Genomic DNA, 12,092 nt, shown 5'->3' on the forward strand with positions numbered 1-12,092 from the left:
TGTTGCCAGCAGGTCGAGGGAGGTGATTCTCCCCCTCTACTCAGCCCTGATGAGGCCACATCTGGAGTACTGTGTCCAGTTCTGGGCTCCCCAGTACAAGAGGGATGTGGCACTACTGGAGCAAGGCCGGTGAAGGGCTACAAGGATGATTAGGGGACTGGAGCATCTCTCTTATGCGGAAAGGCTGRGAGAGCTGGGCCTGTTTAGCTTGGAGAAGAGAAGGCTGAGGGGGGGATCTTATCAATGTGTACAAGTATCTGAAGGGAGGGTGTCGAGAGGATGGGACCAGAMTCTTTTCAGTGGTGCCCAGTGACAGGACGCGAGGCAACAGGCACAAACTGAAACACAGGAAATTCCATCTGAAYATGAGGAAAAACTTCTTCCCTGTGAGGGTGACAGAGCACTGGAACAGGTTGCCCAGAGAGGTTGTGGTGTCTCCTTCTCTGGAGATATTCAGACCCCATCTGGACGTGATCCTATGCAACTTGCTCTAGGTGACCCTGCTTGAGCAGGGGGGTTGGACTTAGGTGATCTCCAGAGGTCCCTTCCAACCTCAACCATTCTGTGATTCTGTGATTCTAGAGCTCAAGAGACATCAAGGGGCTGCCTAGAGAGCAAGGTCACTTATCCAGCATAGGCAGCTAGACAGCAAGCAGCAGGCTTATCAGCAAAAAGGACAAAAAAGACTGCCAGTCACCCGCAAATATTAGATCATCTATTCTGACAAGCACCTCTGCTTGGCCCTACAGCTTCATATACCTGGTTTGATCTGTGACACTGGGAATAACAAAACCCACACAAAATGGTCATGCAAGAGATACTTAGAAAAGGGAACTGAACTCCTGTACTGTAACAAAGGGCGCATGTCAAAGTCTTACCTTGAGGTCCAGAGAAGACGCATTAAATTTTCTGCGTGCTATTTCTACTGTTTCTTTCTCAAGGTCTTCTTGGACAGTGTTCTTGACATCAATGTAGTAGCACTCTGAGCTGGCGAAGTGACAGCTTATACTCTGCAGGCAGAAATCRGGTATCACTACCACGTTGATTACAAAATAACCAGTAGAAAAAAGCTCGTGAATCCCTTATTGTGGACACCCCAGCTCCTTCTTTACAGACCAAGGCAGGATATTCCTTCCTCTTTCCAGAGAACTCCAGCACACCTGAGAGCGTCCACTTGGAAAAAATATTCTTGCTCGCATGCATGCTCTTCTTCCTTCCTTCCCTCCTCTCCTAAATGTCTGCCCGGCATGCAAGTTGCAAAGGGTGCTGGATCATAACCTAGTTTGGGGAGCTCCAAGACACTCAGTGCTGATTTACCCCAAAGGCAGACTAATGATGGGATTTAGCACAGTAAGAGGGTCTCCTGTGTTTCTATGGGATACAGGTAGGATAACAATGACAGGTTAGGACTATTGCTCTGGTTGTGAGGAAAGAGGCAGCAGATCAGACTCAATAGCTGTTGGGAAATCCACAGCTGCTACTGGGACTGAAAAAAAGTGTTATACAAGAGTCAATGAAGGCAAAAAATCAGTAGAGTAATCTGTGCTGAAGTGCATGAGGGGGAACATCTACATTGCTGCTAGCAAAGGGATGGAAGCAACAGTTCCCTTAGCCCTTGCCTCAATTAATTCACTTCTGGCAAAGGATCAGGCCTTGAAAGGAGGACACCTTTGCTTGTTTCATTTCTTAAATCATAATGATGCAAAGCCAATAACTGATGTGAAATCTAATGCTTACCAGAAAAAATGGTCTCCTCATCATAAAAATAATTATTTATCGAATGATGATGGCTCCTGGTATTGCAAGATGATGTGTCAAGAGGGCAGAGGGAAGAAAGTTAGAGAATTTTTGGGACAGAGGGAAGGGAGCTATTGGAAAAGCAAAAACAGCCAGCCAGACTTCAAATATAGATTCAACTTCTGATTTCTATTCCTGCTGTATTTCTCTCCAGCAGCCCTTGCAAGCTCTTTCTAAAAGACAGAGATTTTTAAAAAAGGATAACAGATAATTAGATAATATTAGAGACCTAAAAAACACATTAAAAAGTTCATCCAGATATTCATAAGCTTGGGAAGAGGGGGAAGGTAGTGTTACTTTGATCAGTTTAAAAAAGCAAACAAAAATATCGATAGCTATATCGAGGGCTAGTTTCCTACCTTTCGGAAACCTGACGTCTTGTTTACTCCAGAGCCATGAATGAGCAGGGGATGGAAGAATACTGTGTCTCCCTTTTCCATGACAACGTGAACCCTGGGACTGTTCTCATCATAATCAAGAATTCCATGAAATAATTTGTTTACTATACCCTAGAAAAAAAGCAAAGTTGAAATCACTCAATGAAAATTAGAGCAAGTGGAAATTCTCAGTGAGGTGACGGCAGAGATAGCTACTGATTTTCTTTCTTCTGGTAGTATATTCTTCATGCTCAACTAAGAGCCTGCCTGTTTGCCTATAAGTTTGAGGCACAACAAAATCGTTCTTTGTCTGCTTTCTGAAGTTGGATTCAAACAATTAAGAACTTTTTTCCACTGGCGAGAACAGAGAAGAGCATGAGGGAATCACAGAAGTGTTGACTGGATGCYGCCTCTGGGGTTCAAGCTCCTGCTCCAAGTATGACTATCACCAATGCTAGGTCAGGTCAGGAAACATCCATTCTTAAGAGGAAGATACCACTTGATATTTAATTCCATCCAGTTGTTTACCTTCCAGTTTCCCTGCTACAGGAAAATTCAGAGGAGGAGAGAGAGTCCTCAGACTTGACAAGAATGGGGAAAATGGTTGCATGYGTTTATATGGTTATGCCACAGTGTGCCAAATAGTTCACCTTGCCCTGAACTACAATGCAGTGATGGTTCAGCTCCAGAAAGGCATCCTCTCCAGCATCTCAAGCCAGAGCTACAGCAGTAATCTTGAGAGTACATGAAGACTTTTCCCTCATTTACCAGGCTGTTACCTTCATCTGAACAAGAACAACTTCACTCCCATAACTGGGAGAAAGAAGAAATCTGCCCAAGGTCAGGTGGGCCACTCTTGAGTCACACGGAGTGAGGCCAACTAAACAGCTCTCCTGTGAAGCAGCAACTTGATGGCTGCATAAACAGAAAACCCACCACTGAAAACCTCAGCTTTGACCTGTGCGTCATCCCTCCGTGGTGAACTCTTCCCAGCCATGGTGTGGCCCCACACCCTCTGCAAACGCACACCCTCCACAAAGCCCCCATGCTGCTCTACCTCCCACTCTGGGTAGCCATGAGGCTTCAGGGACTCTTTGTGTGTCCCTGGCAGCACGGCCAGGCACCCGTTGTTCCTGTCGGTCCTCTCCATAGCAGTCCAGGAGCACACGATGCGGTCCGCAGGCCGGAACGGGAAGTAGTGCAAGTCCTGATGCATGGGATGGCGAAAAGTCTGTTTATCTGCAACACAGATTCAAAATATTCAACATCTTCAAATGTGACACAGCCTTTTCCTCCACAGTAAGTCATTTCACTTGTGTCTTTGTGTGCTGGACTCCACCAMCGATTTTGAAGCCAAAAGACCCTCCCACTAAGACATAACAGTAGCACAGTCACGGATCTCAGGTCAGCAAAAGCAAGGGGACACAGCACACCTCCAGAAGACTGCCTGACTGTGCACTTGCTCAGATCTGTTTTGTTGGCCTTGGCCATCACCAGTCATTTGCTGAGTTTCCATCTTTTACTTTGGCTGCTCTCCAGCTTAATGRACTTTAACCAGAACTGTGTTGCATAAGTCTTTCACAGTACAAAGACTTTCAAATAACTACAGAAAGCAGTGCTGGAAAGGATATCAAGAAGGCATTTGATCCATCCTTATGTTACAAGCAGAATCAACCTGACTGTGCTGTTCCCAACAGATGTTTATTTAACCCTTCTTTTTTTTTTTGTAATCTCCATTTACGAGTCTGTAGCCTCCCCAGAAAATCTACCCAGCACTCAATCAGCCTGCTTCCTAGAGGCTCTTTCATTAATATCTAAACACAAAAAGTATTGCTGAGGTTATGCTTGTTACTTCTCTTCCCACTATGGAAATGGAAAGAGATTATCCTCTTCTACATCAAAACAGTCTATTATATATTCAAGGACTTCTCTTGCCACTAAATTTTCTCCTTAGATTGATATAATCAGGATGTTTCTGCTTTCCTCATGAGTCATATATGGGCAGTCTAGAAAACTCTCCTGACACCTGTATCTCTCCTAAAATACTCCTCAAAAGGATTCCTGTGGAGGTCTTGCAAATACAGAACAGCGTCCCATTTCTTGACCACTACTGTTTTGTTGTTACCTAATAAATGTATCATCTCCTAYTGACTTTTCAAACAAAAATGGAAATTTTCTGTGGAGTTTTTAAGATGACAAGTGAAGATGACATGAACAAACTCAGTGTTTTAGTAACTCAACACAATATGCATACACTTGGAAGATGGACACCTGAGAACAAGAAACATAGCTCAGGTCTCAACTTTGCTATACTGAAATACCTTATGCAGAGCCCAGTCTACTTTGAAATACAGTAATATGCTTAATTAGGTTCTCTTTCTCTCTCCCCCATCACCCTTGCATGAATTATGATATCAATTTTCAGCAGTGGGAGCCAAACTAGGCTTCAAAATCCTTGTCTTGGCACCTATTCAAGTGTCTACATATCAAAGCACTGAGTACCAACAGCTGTCAGTGAGGTTAGGAGTTACAGACTAAATTTGACATGTCTGAACTCTTAGTGTAGAAAATAGCATATAAACTGTAAGCAAAGGATGCTCCTTTTGTTTATTGTCTCTTACTGAGGTCCACAGAAGCACTTGTTTTCAACACATGTGAAAAGTCAAGCTTAAAAAGAGTGTGATGTCTTCAACAGTGGACCTTTAKGCAAGTGCAGCTGGCTGAATAAGCAGCTCCAATGCCTACTTTTGAACATGTGAGCAAACAAACATCCACAGAAAATTGAAAGATAAGAAATGTCTCTCAGTAAGACAGGGCTAAACCAAAACAAACTATTAACAGAATAGCCTTGTACATTTTCAAAGTTATTTGTTTTTAATTTGTCTCAATTCAAACAGCTTTTCTAAAACAGTAAGTTCAATTTTGGCCAGATAGCATACACACAGCAATTTCTGTATTTCCCTGTTATCCAATTCTCCTTACCAGAATCTGGAAGTTTATTTATCAGCATTGTGTGCATTGCCATTATGTTYGGCCCTGTGAAGCACTCAACATATTTGAGGACCTACAGAGAAGAAAACATTAGAAAAAATATTAGAAACATGAAAGACACAAGAAAAAATGCTGAGAAAGTATTGGGACCCACACGTCTGGCTGAGAAGTAGGGTACAGCAGGAGGAGGAGGAAGTCAAGAGGGAGGGATGAAAGACGTGAGGCAGGATCTGTCACATCTTGCAAATTTGTATGGCAGTAGGAGGCCAAGATGGAAGATGGCGTGGTAGGCTGCCGCAGGCCACTGGGCTGAAGTTGAAAAGATGGGGAGGGCTGTACTTCCACAAAGCTCAGGAGAAGCTTGGGGGAAGAGTAGATAGCATTATCTGCCACCTTCCAGTTATGGCTCTTTGCCATAACTTGAATATCAGCTACAAGCCTAGAGAGCAGATGCTTTGCCCAGAGAAAAAAAGTTCAGAAAATGCTGCTAATCCATCCTACTAGCTTGGCACAGTTTGGGCAAGTCGCATTCCTGAATGGTTCACCCACCACAGAAGTGGGGGAGCACTGATATACGTTTTCTGTCCTGACCACCATCCCATGTTCACACAGAAAACTCTTAAAAGATTGTTTGATACTCTTTGCTCACATATATTCTTATGGGAATGATATCTAGGAGTGATATCTGGGACAAAGGACAGTGCTTTAGCAGAACTAAAGCTTCTTCACATAGGCATTAAAACAGATATGTTCACATAGGTTCTTCCACCACTCTCTCCCTTTTTGTTTTTTTTACCTGTGGCAGAGTACAGTATCTGAACAACTCTTCATCTTCCTGGAAGTCCTGTACTTTATTGACCACTTTTTCAGGTAGAACGGATTGGGACCTCAGCATCTCATCTTTCATAATCATAGCTCCCAGTGGATTCACCTCCTTGTTACAGATCCTTACAAATTCCTTCCTGGAAAACGGGTGGGAACCAGAGAAGACAGAGCACAGTTTAGCAATCTTCTGTCATCTCACTCTCCTCAAACACACTCTTTCTACAGGGGAGGGTAGCAACAGCAACAGCACACGCTTCCCATGGTGGCAGAGCCCAATTCTGCAGCTTCCAAGAGCTCCCCAAGGATACTGCTGTACGGAAATACCGTGAGCAGCTCAGGCAGGAGGCCTGTACCTGAAACGTTCAATGTCTTCATCGGAAACGAGCTTCTTAATAATCAGGTAGCCGTTTTCTTCGTAGAACTGCCTTTGCTCTGTGGTTAGAACATCGTTGTCCAGGGTGTAGCTGAGATAAACAGGAGAAACACATTAGTACCACTGAGCAGAGCGAGCGCAAAGGGAGCATGAAAGACGAGACCTGAAAGGAAGAACGTGGAGAGCCAGGGATTAACTGCTGATGGGGAGAAGGCTCCAGCTGGTGTTGTCAAGGGGTAAATCAGTCAGAAACCCTCCCAACAGTATGGTGATAGCAGATACCAAGGACACTTGCATGTGCACCTTGGCTCCTAGGACATGCTGTGTGTACATGGCCTGACAGATGGTCTCATCTCGGCAGAGCCTGCACGGTGTGTTAGCAACTGTGCACTGCTTCTGCATGGAGCTGTGAGCTGCTCCTGAGACAGCGTTCAAAGCAGCCCCTTCCTGCCCTTCCAGGTAGGAAAAGTGAGCAGGAAAGTAGAGATCAGTCCTCAGCAGCTTTACTCCCAGCTGAGATAATMAAGCATACGGGAATATGCCCTGGTGTCAGATTATTCACTCCAACAGGCATTTTCAACATYCAGAGTCAACCTTTTTTGTTAAGCTACAGTTAAACAAAAGGGAATATATCCCTGCAAAATTGAAAGCTATATAAAGACTGTGTGTAATACATAATCAGCGTGTGAGTTAAGATGTATTGAGTGGAAAAAAGAGCAGAATATTGAATGGTARTCTTTTCTCTGTGTACGAAGAAAGATACAACTTACCAAAACCTCCCTGGCTGAGTAACAGCACTCAGTTGTGCTGAAGTAGGAATGGCGATCTGGTATATATATTAAGGAATATACACTAAGGCACAGTAGAGTATAAAAGCATCTACATAAGTATCCTGAACCCTACAATATGCTTCTTCTTTAAAATACATGCTGTGCTGTACAGCTAATTCAGGTTCTTGCTTATTTTGYTTCTGGAAAACCTTTCCCACCTTCTGAGTAGCGTGTCTGGCAGAGAAGCATAAAATAATGGAACAGTACAGTCCTGTCCATGCATATAGCAAAAGGAGTACAAAATGCCTTAGACTCCAGAGAAGGCCACAGGCCTGGATTCACTTTCCAGAACGTCAAGATACTTAACGAGATGACCATTGGAGATGCTTACTTGTCCAGTCTTTCTCTGTGCCCCAGAGAGCAGCTGAGCCTCTCAGAAACAGGAGACACAGGGCAAGTCTGCCAAGCATTGGATCCCATTTGAACTCCTTCCAWCTGGTCTTTGCAGCACCTCTTGCTYTTGCTGGTTTTGTTCTTGCCACCTCCATGACGTTCAAAGGACAAGTGTGGGGTCCCTTGGAYGCTGTGTGTGCTAACGCTACCTAAGACAAGAGGAACACGGGCTGGGGGGGAAGGAGCTGCCACCTGTATTCCAGCATCTAATTTTTGTGATGACACAGTACATTAAAACCTTTCCTTTCCCCTCACACACACCCTTTGGGGAATAAGTTATTCACTGACAGGCACGTTAGTCAACAGAGCAAGCAATTTAATATCTGGGAACACTTACAAGCAAGCCAATGCTTTTGTACAGATTGAAGCATAGGCACATCCAGGTTCGAGATCGCCAGAAGCTTTTCCAAGCATCCCCCTGCAGCTTCGCAGGGGATGATGTGAACTCCCGAGTATCTGAGACTAGCACGATAATCTCAGGTAGCGGCCTTTTGTTGTTCTCTTAGAAACAGTCCCACAGAAACCTCGCGCTCTGTAACTGCCGGACTGACAACCGCTGCTCTACCAACTCCGTCAATGTTTGAACCCCAAAAGTCAAACACTCAAATAACTGCAGTTGCAAAGCTGTTTCCCGAATCTCCCTTGTGTGTCTGCATTTTGAGGTAACCTTCACTGCTACAGTTTGTATGCTGTTTTTCTCCTGAGAGTCCCAAAACAGGCAGCACCCAAGCTGAATTCACAGGTGTAAGAATGAAGGTCTTGCAAAGGCAGTTGTGACTGTGGCTTTTTCTCAGCTGCCGTCCTGCAATGAGAGAGGAGGCTGGGGATACTGAGAGCAGCACTCTCCTCTAGCTCCTTATGCCAAGCATCCACGAAAACTCCCAGGGAACATCCCTGCCATGTTTCACCTTCTGTTGCTTCCTTTCCTTTCTGAGGCCACAAGGGAAGACTCTGTGAATGAATGATAGTACGTTGGGCACCGCTGTTGTGTAGAAATAACTCATCTTCCCCTACACCAATCTCTAGAGCACCTACAGGAGGAAAGCTAGCTATGTACAACACAGTATTAAACTCTCTATTATGGAGATTTACATTTAAATAAACAAAGAAGATCAGGACATCAATTTTATCTTATTTTTCAATGGCTGGCTGGGGCAGGAAAAGAATGCACCTCCTKAAATATCCCTAACATCGCGTTGCAGCCTTCATGATGGCCAAGAAATGACATCTGCTAAGACAGCTTTATTATAGATCAGTTTGTTCTTAGTGTTCCCAGCCCCAGTGGTGAAGAGTTCTCACTTTCTTCCTACATTTAAGGCAGCAGCTTTAAACATAATATCAGCAGTCAGTTTTCATTTAATTTTTGGAAATGTGGAACAGACCAGCATGAAAACTTCTCTCTGCCCTGGCCTTCTTTCTCTGATATATTTTAAGTGGCAGCCTCTAAAATTTCCACCTCGTTTCTCATCCACAAGTAGAATATAACAAAACCTCTACGCTTTTTCCTGCTTCTGGTCCCCCAGTCAGGTCTGTGCCTCTCAGCAAGGTCTGAGACTCACTGTGCAACTGCTGAGCCCTGCAGGATTCAGCTCCTCAAGCACCATAAGTCTCTAGAATAAAAGCTCACCCTTCACCACTGCTCCTGGGGCCGCAAGCTAATGCCGGCGAGTCTGGATGTGCAGGTAGCCACAAGGYGAAAACGCACGCGTGTGCTTTCAGCACCCTTTGCGACCAGACCCTCGTAAACAAGCAAGCAAAGCTGCTGCCCCGCGGTGTCGAGACGCAGCCGGGAGGGCTGCCACGAGGCAGCCGGACCCACGGGCGGCAGGGCTGAAGCCCCGCAGGGAACAGCAGGCTGCGGGGGCAGCAGGGCCGCCTGCCCCCAACGGCCCGTCCCACGGGGAGGCGCTGCCCTGGCGCAGCGGAGCCCCCCTGGGCGCCCACACGCAGGCCCGCGCGGCGCCGGCAGCCGGGCGAAGCCGGGGGGAGCCAGGCGCCGTCCCCGTGCCCGCCGGGCTGGCGCGCTGCTCCCCGCTTCCCGCCCCACCTCAGAAAGGATACGGGAGCGGGCGCTGCCCCCCGCGCCGGGCGGAGGTGCCGGAGGATGGCGTCCAGCCGAGCAGCCGCCGCCGACCGCTTCCCGAGCTGGTCCATCGCGGCCCGCGGCCTGCGGCCCTGCCCGACGACCGCGGCGGCGGCGGCGGCGGCGCTCGGGGTGGAGCTGGGCCCCGGCCGGCTGCGGCCTTTGCCTCGGCTGCACATGCGCCAGCGGCCGTGCACGCTGCGAAACGCCTGCCCGGAGCCGGCGGCGGGCAGCGCTCGCAAGGGGGAGGGCCTGCTGGAAGCTGGGAAGTAGGCGAGGAAAGTTCAGTCAGGCTTCTACCCCCCCCCCGCTCTCCCCGCCCCTTCCTGTGTTTTTCCCTTTTCTTATCTGCCAGTAGCTACTTAGCTGCCAGGATTTGATCAGAAGCGTGCAGAGAGCAATGCTCGGCACTCTCGGTCACGGACCACATCGGAGTTTGGCCCAGATATTTTCTTTGCTTATCTCCCATCTCTAAGGAGACTTCCAGAGCTTGCCTAATCTCTCCAAGAACCAGTCTGGAGCGATTTTTCTGCCCCGCAGTCAGCCTGGCATTGTGGCAAAGCTCGTTTCCCAAGCACCTTATTTGCACAGACAGAGGTCTGAGGGTCTGCAGGCTACATCAGATCTTTGCTGGACGCACGAWATTAGCCAGCCCAGCCCTCTGGACTAGTTCAGATGCTTTTAAGGAAGAAAAGAGGTAGAGGAGCAAAACGAGTCACAGTGCAACACSCTGGTTGGGGAGGCGAGGGAGAGGAAGAAAGCTCTGAGGGGAAATCCTGGGGTAGGGAGAGGAGGAGAAGCGAAGCTAATGTAAAAATGGGAGTCACAAATAAAGATTGCAAAAATAAGTTGCAGAGGCCTCGTATTCCTCTCAAGTTGGGACACGCTTAAAAAATCCGTTCCAATATACACTGTCCTTAGCACACTCTCATATGCATTAATTAACACTGTATGCATGTCATCCGACACTTTCGAGGAGAAAAATAATATAAAAAGATTGAAAATGGATCCATAGCAAACACTTGCAGCACAGGTCAAAAGACGATTTTTGGCATCTTTGCATATAGCCCTTGTTGTCATAGTGCCTTAGAGCYTCACCATTCCCACAAAGTGAACTTCAGGCCCACTGCGTCCATGTTTAGATTGGCTTGCGCTGTTGCAGTGACATTTAGTTAATCCTTACTGTTCCTTCAAGACCCGTGCTGGGAAGCAGATGCTGCTGAAAGGTGCAGGGGGGTTCTCCTGCTGGAATTTGCTACCCCCTTTTCTTCCCCCATTCCCTAGGCCAGGGGGATTCATCTCTGACCAGGAGAGGGCCAAGCACCGCAGGGAAGTGGGGAATGGAAGTAAAGGCTCTGTGGAGGATGAAGAAGGGAGGAATGCACTGTGCTGCCTGCTCCAGGTCCCCCTTGCAGGCTGCTCTCCCAYTTATTCTCCCAGGGGATGAAGAAGTAGACTTCTGGATAAGAGAGCAGGGAGAATAGAGATGGGTGGTAACTGAGTAAAGAGAGCAAAACCAATAACAAATACATTGTAATCACAGAAGCTGGATAGCAGGAAGGAAATTATGCTGACAATTTGCATTTTTATGCCAATCCCATACATGCAAGTAGACCTTCACATCTGTCCAGTTTGTCCATAATCCACTTCTACATGAGCAATCCAGCTCTGCTCCCAGAGAGGCACCCTCCTCACTGCAGGTCAGCTCCCCTTAGAAATGAAGTCCCCTTCTGCTCTGGGCAGTCTCATAATAGGGTGTACACCAGAACCACACCAAGCCTACTCTAGGAAGCTCAAGTCTGCTTTACAACAGGTTTTACTGGTGGCATCGTGATGAATCAAAAGCTTGGATGTCAATATACTAACCTTCAGTATGTTTATGGTACAGAAAAACAGAAACTGAGGGACAGATAATGAGTGCTTCTGAACTTAACCTAAAAGCATACTAAAAGTATACTGAAAGCAAATCTGRCTCCCTTTAGAATCCGTGGCAAAACTTACAATGATTTTAAGTAGACCAAAGATGTAGCTTAGCAGGTTCAGGTAATCGCTCCGTGAAGGCTGGCATGCGTTCCTGCTTGTGGCCTGCGGCTCCATCTTTACTCCGTGCAGTTAGTCATTTCCTCTTCGAAGGTTATGGCAGAACATATGCTGTTCAGAGAAATGGGACAAACAGGATTAGGAACACAAACTTCTCATGTGAAGAAACTACTTCATGTAGTCGCAGATACAAGCATGCAGGCATCCCAAAGGGACGAACAGCAGCGACAGTGTCACCGAAATCAGGAGTAAACTCCTTAACACCAATGCAGCATTAAGAAGCAGGCATTCTCTTTATTACGGTGCCGGATGCACGGGGGATCGCTCTGCCCAGCGTGCACACCATATGTGGCAGGAATCCCATGGGTGAGGGCCCTAGAAGG

At 46.8% G+C, this 12,092-nt stretch overlaps 1 protein-coding gene across 1 annotated transcript in view; it reads right to left on the reverse strand.

The window, feature by feature from the left end:
* Window positions 1-9,776, reverse strand: part of PHYH (phytanoyl-CoA 2-hydroxylase) — a 14,439-nt gene extending 4,663 nt beyond the window's left edge. The window contains exons 1-8 of the mRNA XM_026091289.1: window positions 9,648-9,776; window positions 7,134-7,189; window positions 6,344-6,454; window positions 5,962-6,127; window positions 5,157-5,238; window positions 3,232-3,413; window positions 2,157-2,306; window positions 879-1,010 (exon numbers count right to left, since the gene is read on the reverse strand). Of these exons, the coding sequence (XP_025947074.1) occupies window positions 879-1,010; window positions 2,157-2,306; window positions 3,232-3,413; window positions 5,157-5,238; window positions 5,962-6,127; window positions 6,344-6,454; window positions 7,134-7,189; window positions 9,648-9,740 (972 nt within the window). The 5' untranslated portion in view covers window positions 9,741-9,776. The remainder of the gene's footprint in view (window positions 1-878; window positions 1,011-2,156; window positions 2,307-3,231; window positions 3,414-5,156; window positions 5,239-5,961; window positions 6,128-6,343; window positions 6,455-7,133; window positions 7,190-9,647) is intronic.
* Window positions 9,777-12,092: the final 2,316 nt, after the last annotated feature.

This window comes from Apteryx rowi, unplaced genomic scaffold (assembly GCF_003343035.1).
Source record: "Apteryx rowi isolate R43461 unplaced genomic scaffold, aptRow1 scaffold_9, whole genome shotgun sequence".
In the NCBI taxonomy this organism is placed as follows: Eukaryota; Metazoa; Chordata; class Aves; order Apterygiformes; family Apterygidae; genus Apteryx; species Apteryx rowi.